At 33.8% G+C, this 14300-nt stretch overlaps 1 protein-coding gene across 1 annotated transcript in view; it reads left to right on the top strand.

Annotated features, from left to right (window-relative positions):
- The first annotated feature begins 1830 nt into the window (after window positions 1-1830).
- Window positions 1831-14300, top strand: part of OTOGL (otogelin like) — an 87202-nt gene continuing 74732 nt past the window's right edge. The window contains exons 1-11 of the mRNA XM_015812035.1: window positions 1831-1866; window positions 3058-3118; window positions 4092-4190; window positions 5709-5863; window positions 7576-7697; window positions 8179-8384; window positions 9700-9827; window positions 10489-10595; window positions 12516-12622; window positions 13232-13357; window positions 13799-13900. Coding sequence (XP_015667521.1) covers window positions 1831-1866; window positions 3058-3118; window positions 4092-4190; window positions 5709-5863; window positions 7576-7697; window positions 8179-8384; window positions 9700-9827; window positions 10489-10595; window positions 12516-12622; window positions 13232-13357; window positions 13799-13900 — 1249 coding nt within the window. The remainder of the gene's footprint in view (window positions 1867-3057; window positions 3119-4091; window positions 4191-5708; window positions 5864-7575; window positions 7698-8178; window positions 8385-9699; window positions 9828-10488; window positions 10596-12515; window positions 12623-13231; window positions 13358-13798; window positions 13901-14300) is intronic.

The raw sequence follows: 14300 nt of genomic DNA, 5'->3' as shown, positions 1-14300 counted from the left end.
CACATTACCTGTTTTTTTTTAAAAAAAAACTTAGCTCAAGAAAGGTGCCTTTGATGAAGTGAGATAAATCAGAATGAAGCACCTCTCTCACGGGAGTCTGTTTATTCACAACCTTTGCTTATACAGGATTCTCTTTGTTTTCTTCCAGGAATGAATTTACTGTAGTTCCTCAAAAAGGAGATCTCTTAGCAGCTGAGGTAGGCTATACCTCAAAAGGAAGAAGAGAAAAGGCACATACACACACACACACACACCCATTTGCCAACAAGGGGTGCTTGCTATCCCTACAATGAAGTCTTTGTAAAACAGAATGGAAATGCGAATATCACGAATATCACGGCAGGAATGAGTGGAGTAGTTTTTCCATAATGTACCTATTTTCTTGTAATTCTCAAAATGCAAACCTACATTTAACTGTCCATTCATTCTTGGTAAATAGCTTATTAATCACCCTAATGCATTAAGTGACGCGCAGTAGAAAAAAGGTGTAGAAAAAAAGGACCTGAAATTTTGTTGGTGCTTTGCAAAATGCACAATTGGGAAACCGTAGATGAGCTCTCTTTCAGATGTGACAGTTCTATCTGTTCCACAATAGATTCCCACAAACAGATGTTATACTTCTGAAAAATCTTTGGGTCTCATTTAATCTGAGGTACAGTGGATACAAAAGGTCTATACACTCCTGTTAAAATGCCAGGCTTTTGAGATGTAAAAAAATCAGACCAAGATTAATCACTTCAGAATTCTGTCCTCCTTTAACATATAAGCTGTACAAGTGGGGGGCAAATAACAATACAAAAACTCACAATAACGTGGTTGCATAAAGATGCACACCCTTAAACTAATACTTTGTTGCAGGACCTTTTGATTTTATGGCAGCATTCAATTGTTTGGGGTAGGAATCTGTCAGCATGGCACATCTCGCCTTCGGAATCTTTGCTCACTGTTCCTTGCAAAAGTGCTCCAAATCTGTCAGAGGGGGAGGGCATTTCTTATGCACAGCCCTCTTTAGATTACCCAATAGATTTTAAATTGGATTCAGCTGGAACCAATTTTGGATCATTCCAAAACTTCGATCTTCTTTTGGTAAATACATCCTTTTGTTGATTTGGAAGTATGCTTTGGGACTTGTCATGCTGCAAGATTAAATTCCTGTTCAACATTTGAGCAGAGGCCTGAAGGTTTTGTGCCAAAATTGATTGATTGTTTGTTCATAATTCATAATTCCTTCCACCTTGACTAAAGCCCCAGTTCCAGCTAAGAAAAACAGCCCCAATGCTGCCATCACTATGCTTCACTGGGGTATGGTGTACTTTTGATGATGTGCAGTGTTGTTTTTGCACCAAACATACTTTTTGTAATTATGGCCGAAAAGTTCAACCTTAGTCTCATCAGACCAGGACACATTCTCCCACATGCTTTTGTCAGACTTGATATAAGGTTTTGCAAAAAGTAGCCAGGCTTGGATGTTTTTCTCTAAAGAAAAGGCTTCTGTCTTGCCACCTACCCCGCATATGAAGAATATGGGAGATTGTTATCACATTTAGCACACAACCAGTATTTGCCAGGAATTCCTGCAGCTCCTTCAATGTTGTGTAGGCCTCTTGGTAGCTTCTTACACCAGTTTTCGTCTTGTTTTTTCATCAATTTTGGAGGGACATCTACTTCTTTATAATGTCACTGTTATGCCATATTTTCTCCACTTGTTGATGATTGTCTTCACTGTGTTCCATGGTATAGCCAAAGCCTTGGAAATTTTGTATTTCCTTCTCCAGACTGATACCTTCCAACAATGAGAATCCTTTGATGCTTTGTAAGCTCTTTGCAGAGATGGCTTTTGCTTTAAGAAGCAATCGGCTTTTCAGAGTAAATGTCAGAAAAATCCTACCAGATCACATGAACTTCATAGTCACATTCCTTCTTGTAAGAGGGTATGAACAGTTATGCAACCACATTATTTTTGTTTTTTGTTTTTTATTTTTTCCTTACTAAACAATTTCAATTTGTTTTTCAATTGGCTTGTACAGTTATAAATTATATTTAAGGTGGAAAAATTCTGAAATTATTTATCTTAGTCTGATTATTTTACATCTCAAGAACCTGACATTTTAACAGGGGTGTTAAAATATATACCCACTGTAGATGAAGACTGAGCAACTTTCTGAAATCAAATTCATGTTAGCTTAAATGTGTATGTAGTTTAATCTTCATCTACTTTATCTTTTAGATGAGAGGGAAAAACATTTGGGTTAGCCTTATAGCGGGACCAACCCACTTAATATGGTGTCCTTATTCCATATTCAGTTAGAATAGGTAATGTTCCTTCAACCCTGGTGGTTGATACTTGAGTATTACTTCACACTGGTAATGGGATTGTTTCTTCCATTCAAGAAAAGGGTGGGAAACAATCTTAGAACATGCAGGACAGGTTATAAAACATTCACAACTTGCTCTTTCCCAGGACCTGTTGCCTGCAATGAGGGCTTTATTTTGCTGTCAAGGCAGGTTATGTTGCAAGAGAATGTTTACTCAACTAAGTGGAGATGCTGACTGGATTTATAGTGTAATAATTTATATTATGGTTTACTTGTTTTGGGCATAGCATTTTGTGCAAACTGTGGTTTATTCAATAAGCAGAAATTGTGGTTTTGAAAGATTTAGTCAATGTAGTTAAAATACAAGATACATCACTGAAATTTCACTGATGCAGCAAATTTCAGGAGTCCCACTGTACTACATTTTTATCTGTACTTCAACTATGGAGCAACATTTCATTGTTAATGTAAGAATCATGTGTCCTTTAAATGCCTTCACTTTGGTAGTGTTCAGCATTGATAAGTCACTTTTCTTTTCCTAATATTGAATGAAATTATATTTGAATTCACTGTTAACTAATCAAGAGCTTTGAGCTTCCCCTGAGAACAATCTTTATATAAACTTAAACTAATTAAGTTTTACAATTAAATTGTAATTTATATAATTATAAGATTTGCTGATTTATTTTTGATTTGGATACTCATGAGTGGTTTGCTTTTTTCCCCTCCCTTCTTCTCATAGACAACCACTGTTTCATCAGATTTTCATGATGTATTTTCTCAGGCTCAAAATTCATCAAGAGGTCAGTAACCTTATAACCCAGCTAACTATAATTAAATATATTTGTACAACTGCTATGTTTTTTCCACAGCTGTTAATGTGAATATTTGCCAAGTTCACTGTTTTAATAGTCAGAAGAATGCTGCAAAAATAGGTGGTTCATTGACATGGCAGATCAAACCCAATTTCAGAACAGAGGAAAAGAATAAGGTAGCTTCCTTTGATTCCACATACATACAATAAATAAACTGGAACAGATTTTTTCTTTAATATGATAAGAAAGAATGTGACACTATACTAGGGGGCCAGGTGTATTTCCCAGTGAGTATTTATTTGCTTATGGGTTAAGAAATTAAAAAAAAACAGTCACTGACTTGTGTTCCAAGTCAGAAGGTAAACAGGGAGTATAATAAAATGCATCAATATTTATCAATCCATTAAACTGGGGGTGGGGGGTGGGGGTTAAAACTGATTTTTTCACAAACTCATCAACCAGTTACATTCTATTTCCAGTATCTCTGTCTGCTATGATAAAGCCAATTTTTTTTATTGCATCTTTGCTGGTTATTCCAAATTGCTGGCTTAGACATTTCATTTAGAAATTTATACACAGCTGCATGATCCATATAGGATTATATTTTTATCTTTGGATGAAAAATGCTTTTTAAGAATTCATTTCTGAGAGAACTTTCCCAGATGTTAAAAAAGGAACTAAATATGTGTTTCACCTTAATTGTGATAAAGAATTAATTTATGAATTGTGGATTTTTGCAGAAATAAAATTTTTTAAGAAGAAAGAACAAATTTAAGCAGCTTATATGGAGAAGAATAACAGAAAGCTAGTTGTAGGATGATGTATATTTATTTTGGGCAATCTTTCTCAACCAATCATTCCTTGGATGTGTAGAAATGAAACTGGTCTGGGAGGTACCAGTGCCTGCTTAAGAAATTCCTCTAAACTGAACCCTTATTGACACCTGTCTTTTTTTATGAAGCTTCTTGTTCTCAAGATTGTCTTAATGGAGCAGTTTGCACAAAGACAGGAGTTTGTGACTGCGAGACATTTCAGGCACAGGGACAGCGCTGCCAAATCAGTAAGTTCCATGAGAAGGTATGAAGCACTTTTATCATAGGTATATTGCAAAAGGATTCAATCTCATATTTTAAGAATTCAATTTTGCAAAGATGTAAGTACTGTTAAGCCTAAATGTAACTTGTCATTGTGATTCTGGATCATCCTAGACATTCTTTTAACTGGTTAGACTGCTAGGATTTTTTTTAAAGGCTTTAAAGGGGTTTTTAAGTGTTTGGGACATCAGTTCTTCAAGGTAGCCTAACTCAGGAAACAGAGTCTGAAGGAACCAAAAGAACTCTATTTTACTATGTAACGTATAATTATTACAGAATCTTGAAAGTCTGCCAGCTTCCTTCTGCCCTCTCTAATGCCACATAGAATCATGGTGGTGTTACTTTAAGTCTCTTAAAGTATGTTTACTACTTTCTCAGGATTGAATTTTCATTTACAGACTCTTTCATGAATTAATGGCTCTTACATTCCTTCCCCAACGCTATCCCACACACCACCTGACTGCAACCCTTTGTAACTGAACAGATGCAGAGTATGAATCTCTGAGGCTGTGTGCAACACAAAAGCTTGAACTCAGTCCCCAACGATTTACCATTACAATAATTACCAATTTGTATTTAATAAAAGTGGGAAATTGTCACAGGCAAGTATTAAAGAAAATAATATGGAATCTTTAAGTTTCAGTTATGGTCCCCAATCTCTTTTGGAGATGCCACCGAGCACATAATTCAGAAGTCAAAGGTTATCCTCATCTTGGAAAATTTTCTGCAGTATTCTAGTGGTACACCTCAGAAATCATATTCAAAATAGTTGTCCATGGTTCCCACTCCTTCATCTTTAGACTCCGAGATTAGCTATATATAAAACAATAGTACCGCATTTGCTACATTCATCATTCATTTTACTAGCAGATGCATCCATAGAGGAATGGAAATTGCTTGCTGTCATGCAAGCCTGGTCCCTTATTATTTATATTGTGATGCCACACTCACATACAAGACAGAAGGGTTTGTGGTACCATGGTACTATACTGTTTGTGGTGACAAGCTTTCATAATTTTAACATTTTTGCAACATTCTTGCAAAAGCCTCTGCTTAGAATAAATTCCAATTTAATTCTGAAAAAGCTCAATTTGCATAGATAATCTTCACTATTTTTTCATGCACCAGTGTTTTCATGTCATTGCAATATTCCTGAAGAAGCAAGGTGAAAAGATGCCAGCTCTTTTGAGAAAGACAGCTACTGCAGGAAATAGTCAGGAAGTTAATATAGTTATAACATTATCTAGTTATACTTTAATTTGTCTTCAGAGCATATTTTATCGAGTTTCCTTACTTTATTTTTATTTATTTAAATTTCCATCCATAGGTTCTTTTTAAACATCTGATTTAATTGTGATGTTTCATGTGTTTGGTTTTTTTTTTTACAACATAATATGATGAATATCTTTGGAATGGGCAACACTCATCTGAAATGATTGTTTCTGCTGGCATGGCTTGCAAACAAGTATGTTTGTTTTCTTTAGTTCCAAACATTGGCAAAGACAGAGGTGGGATTTGCAAATCATGGGGGCAATACCACTTTGAAACATTTGATGGCATCTACTACTACTTCCCAGGAAACTGTTCATATATTTTTGTGAAAGATTGCAGTGATCCAGAACCTCAGTACACTGTGTGGGTAAGATTTGAAATTGGGTCAAAAGGGATCTGAAAAGAGCAGGCTCTTTTCTGTCAATTATGTAAGAGATTCCTCTGTACTGTGTAACTAAGCTGGTTTAGATTATGATATGGAAAGAGAAAGAATTATTTCTGTTCTTTGTTCACTTACTATTCTGTGGTTCAGTTTGTGTTCATGATTCCATTCATTGACCAATTAACAATTATTTGGTTCTGAGATCAAAAAGCATTCCAGGCAGCCAAAGGATAGGAAATTGGGGAAGTGATAAGTATACTTTAATTATATTAGTCAATATTGTTTCTAATATTATAGAAATATTCTATAATATATTATAGAAATATTTTCATTACCCATAATCCCTAGACATTGGTCTGAATTCTTATACGCGTTTCATTTTGTAACCTTCATATGGATTTGATAGAATTTTGTTACTGCTAGATCTAATTTTGAATACATTAGGTAGATGACAGGGATTTAATAGCCTACATTTATCTAGTAGATTGGAAAGATAGGTGTATTATCTATAAGGTTTTCAACCACACAAACATTTTTACAAGAAAAAGGTACCAGAAGATTTCCTTACTGAGGGGCACATAAATCCATTCAGATATTCCCTAATAGATTGCAGATGATTGCAGATGATAAAATGGCTGTCTGTAGTTTTCCTTACTACTCCTGGATGCCAATTAGTTGATTCTACTACTCTAGGCTGAACTATTACACTCATTGTTTTTTTCTTTTCATCATGTGAATTCAGCATTATTAGTTTTTTGAAATATTAATATATTCTATATTGCCATAGAATATCTTATGTGAAGATTAATAAAAAATGAGATCAGAATCAGCATTGAATCAAATGATGATCAAAGAATTTTGAAGTTCTGAAATTAGAAAGCACACATATTTAAAATCCTCAGATTAATGTTCATAATACTATTTTGATATTCCCTGAATTACTGGTGTAAGGGCATATTTTATCCGATTGCTTAGCAAGAACAATAGTAAAGCCCATTCTAAAGCCATGTTTCCTATAGCAAAAAAGTTTAAGGTTGCATTAAGACTGCATGTAACAGTATTATTGAATAACTGTTTTAGGTTGGCAGCAAATTTAATCATGTTCTAATTAGTAATAGATCTATCTATCTGTCTGTTTGTCTGTCTTATTATCATCAATCATCTATCACCTATCATCTAACATCTAACATCTGTCACAACATTTTAGTACTTTCATATCTTCACAAAAATATACGTACATAACAAATACACAAATGGTTAACCTGGTATGGAGTGGGTATTTTTATTAGACAATTCAAGATGAATATTCTGATAAGCAGAGTTGAACTTTTAAACACATAAGTGTCAACCCAAGCAGAGTTTTCAAGGTTAAAATCGGCACCTTGAGTTGGATCTGTAACCCCCTTGCTAATCAGTAGAGTAATCTCAATGTAGGTGTTACACTTCTAAACCTATTTTTATGAAACCTCAATTCTGAAGAGTGCATATGATCTGATAGTGGAAAATGTACCCACCATATATTATACATGTTAATATGCATACATTTTTCTTTAGAGACATGTACACTAAATATGCTATTGAAAAACTGCTCCAAATATTTCTAGTTTGCTTCTTTTGAAAAATAAATTGCATAAAATAAGTTTTACATACTTAAAAATATATTGTTATGTTTTATATATCTATTTCTTCTCTTTAAGATTAATAATAGTCCTCACTGTGCTGGTTCAGTGTATTCTTGTTTACGGTCAATAAGCTTGTTCGTTTCAAATCAGGATGAAATACACATATCGGGACATGATGTTAGAAAGGGTAGAATCAGGTAAAAACAATTGAAATGTTTTCTTATGTTTCTTAAAACAACTAAAGTATTCAGAGGAAAATTATTAAGTTATTTGTCTTATCGTGAAAGTTTGATGATGAAAATATTCAGTTCTGGTTGACATGAAGTCACAAAACCTAGAATGGAATTTCTGTTTTTCCCTTTCAGGGTTACTAGCAAGATTCTGTGAGATTATAGCCAACCAGCTAAGAAAGGGAATCTCACAGATGCTAGCTGAATAACATTGAAACAATATTATAACAAATGTTAATATTTGTATTATATAAAAATAAAAATGGATTCAAATAAAAAAATTAAATGCATTTGTTATAAGTTGCATTTTATGTACAAAAAGGTAATTTCAATATTATATTACTATGATTAACTTTTTTAAAAAAGAAACATAATATTTTTATGGGTAAAATATAGCAAGATAATAGCTAGCTGACATCTTTAAATTACAGTTTATTTTATTTTTCAGGTTGTCTTTGCCCCAAACAGTTGGAAATATTTTCATTGAGAAATTAGCAAATTATATTTTGGTGAAAACTACATTTGGCTTTTCCCTAGCTTGGGATGGAAACTCTGGGATTTACATTAAATTGACAGAAGAACACAAGGGAAAAACATGTGGTCTCTGTGGAAATTATAATAACAACACATCAGATGATCTCATATTACAAAGTAGTAAGCATGCTAAAATATATGATGATAAACCCAACCATTTTCTTGTATTCTACTTATTTGTAATTGTCATCAGAGAATATTACTAGGCTATTGAATCTGCTGTGGATGGTAATCGCATATATTTTGCAAGTGAGGTGAAAACTATATAATTATTTAACAGTGATATAATGTATTCAAGGTTCATAATGTCATTATGATTCTTATGACTTAATCAGTGGTGTTAATACCACTTTATAACGCCTTGGTAAGGCCACACTTGGAATACTGCATCCATTACACAATGTAAAAAAGATGTTGAGACTCTAGAAAGAGTACAGAGAAGAGCAACAAAGATGATTAGGGGAATGGAGGCTAAAACATAAAGAACAGTTGCTGGAATTGGGTATGTCTAGTTTAATGAAGAGAAGGACTAGAGGTGACATGATAGCAATTTTCCAATATGTCAGGGGGTTGCCATAAAGAAAAGGGAGTCAAGTTATTCTTCAAAGCATCTGAAGGCAGGGCAAGAAGCAATGAATGGAAACTAATCAAAGAGAGAAACAACCTAGAACTAAGGAGAAATTTCCTGACAGTTAGAACAATTAATCAGTGGAACAACCTGTCTTCAGAAGTTGTGATGCTGGAAGGTTTTAAGAAGAGACTGGACAACCATTTGTCTGAAATGGTATAGGGCAGAGGTAGGCAACCTTGGCTCTTTTTTGACTTGTGAACTTCAATACCCAGAATTCCTGAACCAGCCATGCTGACTCAGGAATTCTGGGAGCTGAAGTCCACAAGTCATAAAAGAGCCAAGGTTGCCAACCCCTGGTATAGGGTTTCCTGCCTGAACAGGGGGGTTGACTAGAAGACCTCCAAGATACCTTCCAACTCTATTATTATTATTATTATTATTATTATTATTATTATTATTATTATTATTATTATTATTATTATTATCATCATCATCATCATCATCATCATCATCATCATCATCATCATCATCATCATCATCTGCCTATTGCAAATAAGGACAGGTTTTGAAATGGCATAAACTGCAAAGACTAATGAAGTGAATTTGTGTGTATGGCAAAATTCAAACTGGATGTTTCTTAGGTGGTCTTGTCCAACATTAATAAGATATATTAGTATCAGCTTTGAATATAATAACTCCATGTCAAGGTTCAAATTGATGTGATGGCAGACATGTTATCTATTTTAAAGGAAGTATACATAATACGCATGATTTACAATCTAGGGATCCATCATTTGAATAACTGCACTTTGAATATCCTATTGTGTATGCTGGGCTATATATAAAATTTATGTTTTTAAATAGGTGACTATACAGAAGATATAGCTAAATTTGCTAACAGCTGGGCTATACAAATCCCAGATGATGCAACCTGTGAAGCTATTGCATCTAGTTTTCCTAGTCCTTGCAACATTGATACAGAATCTTACGAGGTAAGCAGTTTAGGTTGCAATTTAGTATAAAATATTTATTTTTATGGGCCTTGATTTCAAGAGACACAAGTAAAAGAAAGTTTTGGGGAGCAGCTTTTCTCTTCTTTCCCCTTGAAAAACGTACTTGGAAGGTTGGAGGGACCGTCTTTGACCTATGAGGAATGACACACTAGAGTCGGAAGTATCTCACAGAACATCTTGCATTCTGTTTCGGCAATGTACACAGGATAGTTCAGGTCATATCTCTACAAGAAACACAACTGATATAATAAAAAGTCTACTGGCATTTAAAAGAGTTATTAGGTTAGGTTTATAAATATAATATCCTTGGATGGGAGGGAATATTTTGCATGTTTAAACTCCCTTTTACGACCCCGTAATCCCTTAATTTGGGGTAGAGTTGAGGCGACTGGATGGAGCTAAGCATTTGCTGGCTGGATGGCCTTTCTCACACCATGCAGTTCGCAGCAGATTTTTTTTTTTTTTGCACCCTAGGAGAGAAACATCAGCCACTACCTAGGCTTGAACTCTCAACTTTCTGAGTGGGAAGAGAGAGCTTTCACCACTAGGCCAACATGCCACTCGAATTTTTTGCATGTTTAATTATATATATATATGTAGGTATGTATATATCTCAATACAATTTTCATTCTACATATAGAGTATCTACTTCAAGTGCCAAATACTCCTGCACTTTCCTTTTCTAAGTTGTCATCAAAGCATAGATCCTTATCCCTACATTTCCAGCTGCATGAATGACCTATGTAGGTAAGCTGAATATACTTTTTTATTTTGTTTTGCAGGCTTATTAGTCATCATTATTGTTATTTTGCCTTTCTCTACTCTAACACAGAGGAACACATCTACTGTAATGTCTGTTAACTACAGTAAGAGTGAAAGAAATGGCCTCTTGACTTGCAACAGAATAGCTGGAAATGAATTACTTCCAAAGTATTCCTAGTTTAGTGCTAGTTTAGTTATTCCCTCCCTCCCTCCCTGTGTATCACAGTTCTCCTTCCTCCAACTTTCCCCCCCAAAATGATAGTCATCTGTAAGGGTAAGCTGATAAAATGTGGCAATTGTGATACAAAGTCCTCCCTTTTGTGTGCAACTCATAATACAAAAGGGCAGAGCTTGCACTGTCGTGCCACAATGCACCCTTAATCTTTTTGGTATCCTTGTGATTCAGAATTGATGTCTGTGTCTCAATAACCTGTGGGCTAGATTTGATTGCGAAAAATGACTGGTTCAAAGTTATATGTTCTGTGGTTGAAGATGGGCTTGAACCTGGGCTTCCCTTCACAATGCAAGGAAAAAGCAATGAGTGGTTTTGTAAACCAGATATTGGAAAAATGTGGACTGAAAGGTAATACTCTCCTTTCCTGGTTAAGATGATTCCAAAGGCCAATTTTCAGAGGAGGATTACATTTCCTAGTGGATTTTCTATGTGGATTTTGATTAATAAATTTATTTTCTGTGCTGGTACTTACCTAAACAGAACCAATACTCATTTTTCTGAAACATTTAATGACTGTTAGTGAATATAGACAATATAACAATGTTTGTTAATTCTTCCATTTAATTAACATTGGTTAATTAATCATTAATAGGTAAATAAGATCCAAGCTAATATACATAAATTATATTATATATAGCCCAGGTTTAAGTCTTATAGGTTTTCAGTTTTGTTGTCCAAGAATTAGCCTCTCAAAAGTCCTCAGTATTAACACTGGGTTCTGTTCTTTAACAAGTAATACTTTTTGTTTGATTCTGCTTACCTTTTTTTGGAATGAGACAGTTTTAAACATTTTCTTTCACTTCTTTTTCATTTTTCTCTTTTGATCTTCCCTGTCATTCAGTTGCAAAGAAAAATACACACACACACGCACACACACACACACACACATATATGCCTCACAACCTCTTTATGTAGGGAAAAGATCTGAAATAAAAACATAGCTACATTTGTCTTTTGTGACTATCCATATTTGGGGAAGCTATACTTCGAACATAAATGAGGGAGGGTTTTTTTCTTGAAGCTTTCATTACAACCAAATCTATTATCAAAAACAAATTGGTTTTAAAATTAGATTTTTAATAATATATTGTCTTTTCAAATAATTTTTATTCCTAAGAATTTTCTTTTACTTTCATTATAGTTTTAGATCGTAGGTTACTGCTCTGGCATACTAGACAAGAATATAGTTGTCTTTGAATAAAACTCCATTAAGAATTGCTTTTTGAGGTGTATAGTTGAAGTACTCAATCTTTCTTTTGAAATTAGAAATTAGTCTAACTTTGCAGAGATAGTTTAAACTTAAGATGTTTATGGAGATTCTCTTGGATGAAAAGCGGAATGTCTTCAAGCAAAAACAAAGAAAGCCCAGATGCCTTTTGAAAAATAATCTTTGGGTTAAACTTAAAGAGTGCTCTCTTGATTTTCAGATGCTGCAATAGTACAGTTTTAAGTGACTTCTCTTACAGTATCTCTAAAGCATCAGCAGCCCTCCAACTTGTAAAGCTTGTCCTTCTTTAGGGCTATCTCAGCTCAATGATGGCTGAAATTTGCTATAAATCTCTGCTGGAATCTTAACTTATTTAACACATTTATTATACTTAGTGAAAAGTGAATAATCAATACATAAGCATGTACAATAACTAACCAGAAGTTTCATTTTGCTGTTTCAGAAAGGATGATGATGAAACCTATTGCCGAGCAGTAACAGAATATGCTCGCTCATGTTCACATGTAGGCTATCCTATTAGAGATTGGAGAGATGACTTTCCAGCCTGTAGTAAGTGCGTTTTATTACTTTGATCAATCAAAAATTAGTTTCATGATGTTAAACAAAAGCAAAAATATTTATTTAATATATTAAATCACTGGACTGTAATGGGTAGCATATTGCAACTGTTCTACAAAAGAATGGAACCACTTTAATCAACAGTCCTACATATTTTAAAATTTTGCTTCATAACCAGAACATTTCAGGGTATGAAAATGATTCAGGGTCATGTTAAATAAGCTATATAAACTCAACAGCATTTTTAAACTTTTAAAAAGTTTTATATATAACTCTTCATAAGTCTCAAAATGATTTAAATTTCAGGGTGTCTTTTTTGTGTCTCTGGTCTCTGACTATAATAAACATTGACTTGACTTAATGTGTGCTATTATTTTTAATTATAAACATGTACATTTCTGTGTCTTAATATTCATCTTACTAAGACTTAATATATAGATTCTTTATTCTAAATTTGATGGCTTTGGCAAAGTAAAATCTTAATTTAGAAAGTTATTTATATATTTAACCATCATTTTTAAAAGAAAATAATGCATACTTTTTCTCATTAAAGTGAAGTATACTGGAGTATAATCATTATTACCTAACTTATTATTTTAGCTGACAGTTGTGAAGATACTTTTATTCACCGGGATTGTATTAGCTGTTGTCCACCAACCTGTACTTTTGAGAAAGACTGTCTAGGTAGTAATCTCCATTGCTTAGATGGATGCTATTGCCCAGATGGTAAGTGAACTTTCATCAGATGAATTATTTTAATAATAAAGTTTCTGTCTAGCAAAGAACTATTTGTCTTATATCTTTAGAATTTACCATAGTTTTTAAGGAATTAAATTTTTATTAAATGTGGTTTTTCTTAAAACATTACTAATAAATAAGAAATGAACTGAAATACAGACCATTATATTCTATTCTTAGTTCAGCTTTCCAGACCTCTTTCCATCAGTCTCTGCAAGAGTTTATTGTAGTATGCAGTAGTAAGGCCACTATTTCATCTCATTTAGATTTGAAGGAATATCCATTGACAGTATCAGATGCAGACTGGGTAATTCATTACATAATTATTTAACTTCACTCTGAGCTATACTTTGTACATATTTAACATGTACTATCTTATATATTGTGATTTCTTTACATTTTTGCAACCTTTTTATTTTTACAAACTAGGCCTTATAATGGACAATGGAACTTGTATTTCTGCATCAGATTGCCCATGTGTTTATCATGGGACAGCTTTCCCTGTAGGTTCAACAATTGAACAAGAATGTAGTAACTGGTATGTAATTGTCTCTCTGATTTGTGTGTCTTGCCAATAATTGCTCTGTTTTATGGAGAACATGAAATTTACACCACAGTTCCTACTGTGGAATAGGACAAAGAAGGGAGGCTGTATGAAAATCATTTATTGACTTTGACATAATAGTTTGAACTGGTGGTAGAAGAAATCTTAAGCACACCAAAGAATGAACCATTCATATATTTATCACCTGATTATAAGTGAACATTAAGACCTCTAAACTGGATTGAGGTTCTAGCACTGCATGGTGATCTTCACCCTTTCACCCATTTTGTACAATATCACTCCTTTTTAAACATTGTGGATCCATCCTATCACATTTTACTTTATAGCTTTAGTACCCACATTAAAGTTGCAACCAGGTAGGCTAGT

This window comes from Protobothrops mucrosquamatus, unplaced genomic scaffold (assembly GCF_001527695.2).
Source record: "Protobothrops mucrosquamatus isolate PMUCROS unplaced genomic scaffold, P.Mucros_1.0 scaffold63, whole genome shotgun sequence".
In the NCBI taxonomy this organism is placed as follows: domain Eukaryota; kingdom Metazoa; phylum Chordata; class Lepidosauria; order Squamata; family Viperidae; genus Protobothrops; species Protobothrops mucrosquamatus.
The sequence above is the reverse complement of the archived record's forward strand: the minus strand, read 5'-3'. Positions and strand labels throughout refer to the sequence as shown.